Raw genomic sequence first — 2772 nt, 5'->3', positions numbered from 1 at the left:
CAATTACTGGAGCAATTCCTTCTCGTGCCCCTAAAGGAAGCGGGTAGGGTTTTACGTTGGTTATTTTACAAGGGGGCAGACTTGGAGCGGTCTGCAACAGACGGACAGAGGGGGGTGGGAGACCAAACACCCATTCTCTCCCTCTGGCATCTGTCCAGGCCCTTCCTTTTAACAGGTCTAGCCCCAGGATGTTAGCTGGTAATGGCCCTACAATCATGGTAGTTTCTGTGGCTGTCTCATCTCCAGGTAACCAGCATTTCACTCGAGCAGTGTGTTGGGGTTGGGATTTGCCGAAAGCATCAGTTACCCATATCTTTTGTTTGTCTGGCTTAACGCCACACTGAGTAGCAGCTTCAGTTTGGAGTGCTGAGATCTGTGCACCCGTGTCTACTACGAATGTAACTAGAGATTTAAAAGGGCCGAGAGGGAAAGTGATCACCATATCTCCCTGACTGTTTTCTGTGAGCCTTCTCATGTAAATCCACTGACCGCTCCCCGGCTCACTTACTGGGAGAGGCGAACCCTGTTTCCCGGCTGGGAACTGGTTAAACTGTTTTCTGGTGGGGCTGAGGGAACTACAGTGTTGGGCTCCTGGGGAGAATTGCCCTCCGGGGGTGACTCATGCTCTTTGATCTTATCCCAGTGCTTTATCAAGTGTTCCAAATTAGCTGTAGGTAATTTGTCCATCACCTCTCGAGGAATTCCTTTCTCAACACCCTCCACCCACAAACTGTACCTTGTTCGCTCACTAGGTATCACATTTTGCTGACGATTACCTGCCAAAGGTGGTTTTCGGGTTTCTCCCACCCTTCTGATATCTGTTTTCTGTTTAAAACTACTTGTATCAGAGATCCCCAACTGTCTACCAGTAGTTACTAATTCTTGGGCCACCTCCAACCAGGTCATTCCTGGTGGAGCACCCCTTCTTCCGGGCCTGGGGGTTGCCATTATACGTTCTTGTAGTTGTTTAGCATGGGTTTTTAGTGCATCAGGCAGACCTCGGATTAGGACAGGAAATCTTTGTGGATCCGCCTCGAGTTCCATAGGGGAATGTCGCTGCGAGTCCAACAGTCTTGTATGGATTAATTGGAGGCATGCAGTTTTTTGTACACTTTCGACAATGTGGCCAATTGTGGGGGTTTTAATTGTGTGAGGATCTCCCCTTTCTATAGGGTCTAACCCGCCTGCCCAGTAGGCAGCTCTCTGGGTCAGTGGCCACGGGGCTCGGTTATCATTTGTGGTCAGGAAAACCCCAGGGCCCCAAAATCCTCTGGCCTCATCTTCACTCAACAAAATCCGATCTCCCCCAGTAAGGGACACCCTCCACACATATTCAGTCTCTGACTCACTGGCCTTACGGCTATATTTTTCCTGAATTTTGGCCAGTGCTTCCCCCGTGTACGGGGTAATTCGTGTGGTAGTTTGCCGATCTGCCCCCTGGCCAGTGGTTTCAGTTTTAATGAGGGGACGCATATGTATTACCCCGTCCTCCGGGTAACTTTGCTTCAATTCTTCTAATTCCCCAGAGGGGTACAGGGATTTGTTAACATCTACCGGTTTAGGGTATTTTGAATTGATGTCTCGCAATTCACAATTTTTCATTTCCAGTATTTTTTTAAGCCTTTCATTTTGTTCCTCCTCATCTTCAAGGGCTGACCTAAGCAATGAGTTAATCTCTCTCTCTTTTTCCAGTGCCTGGCGTTCAGCAGTTAACTGCAGGCGTTCTTTTTCTAATTGCTCCTGTAATGCCTTCATTGTCTCTTGAAGAGACCTTATCACCTCACCGGTAGATTTTTGAATAGCCTCTTTTCCTAGTTGGTCCTGCAAAGTTCTCATTGACTCTTGGAAAGATTTTGTCACTTCACTTACAGATTTTTGAATAGCTAATTTTTGCCTTTGCACTGCTCTAAGGAACAAGCCTAAGACAGCACCCAAAAAAAAACAGTTCTAAACCAAGGATAGCTATCAGGAGGGAATAATCCCCATATAACTCAACCCGGGGTGTCATCCCCTTCGCCTCAGTCATTAACCCAGCTTAGGTTAATGTCTTTCTCCCCCTTAACCCTCTGAGGGCTGGTTTGACTCTCTCCTGGAAAACCTTTCAACAGGTCCAGGTACCGGAGAACCTTTCAACAGGTCCAGGCCACACCAGGAAACCTTTCAACAGGTCTGATGTGCCCGGGTCACACCGAGAGGAGAAAAATTCTTACTATAATTTTACTGCGAGGGAACAGTCACCATTTGACTCGCCCTCGGTACCAGTTTTAGACTACACCGATTACTCCACCACATCCAAAGGATCCTGTCCGTGACGCCAAAAAATGTTACGACCCGCCCCAGGAAAAGAGAGGGGAGGGGGGTAACCCAGGTTCTATCAAAAATTCCTTTGGGGTGGATTAAAGCGAAGCGACGCTAAATAATCGGTGTATGAAAATATATAAGATTTATTTCAACAGTTTTGTATCAACAGGTAAGTTAACATTTTTGTATCAACAGATAGGTGAACATTTTTTTTGGGGTGCTGTCATAATCAATAGGTAACTTTTCTGGGGAGGAGAAAAATGTATAGGGGAGAGAAAGGCAGGATAAGAGCCAGGGGGAGTAAGGGAAAGAAAAGCTGAGAGTAGATAGATGTCCATAGTCACCGCCCACGGGGTCCAGCGATGCTTGATGGTCTTGATTCGCAGGCGGTGGGGGAGAAGAACTCCCGAATTCCCAAAGTTACCAGTCAGTTTATATGCTCTAGTGCCTCCTGGCATAAGGGGTTGTTTT

General features: G+C 47.3%; 1 protein-coding gene across 1 annotated transcript; it reads right to left on the bottom strand.

Moving 5' to 3' along the window:
- Positions 1-466: 466 nt before the first annotated feature.
- LOC115307397 lies at positions 467-1917 on the bottom strand. The gene has a single exon (XM_029959195.1). The coding sequence runs from the start codon at positions 1834-1836 to the stop codon at positions 505-507; it is 1332 nt and encodes a 443-aa protein (XP_029815055.1). The 5' UTR covers positions 1837-1917; the 3' UTR covers positions 467-504.
- Positions 1918-2772: the final 855 nt, after the last annotated feature.

This window comes from Manacus vitellinus, unplaced genomic scaffold (assembly GCF_001715985.3).
Source record: "Manacus vitellinus isolate BGI_N305 unplaced genomic scaffold, ASM171598v3 ctg7180002437952_pilon, whole genome shotgun sequence".
Lineage (NCBI taxonomy): Eukaryota > Metazoa > Chordata > Aves > Passeriformes > Pipridae > Manacus > Manacus vitellinus.
The sequence above is the reverse complement of the archived record's forward strand: the minus strand, read 5'-3'. Positions and strand labels throughout refer to the sequence as shown.

Coding starts and splice junctions, on each gene's coding strand:
- LOC115307397 (XM_029959195.1), bottom strand. CDS start 1,836: ATGAGAACTTTGCAGGACCAACTAGGAAAAGAGGCTATTCAAAAATCT.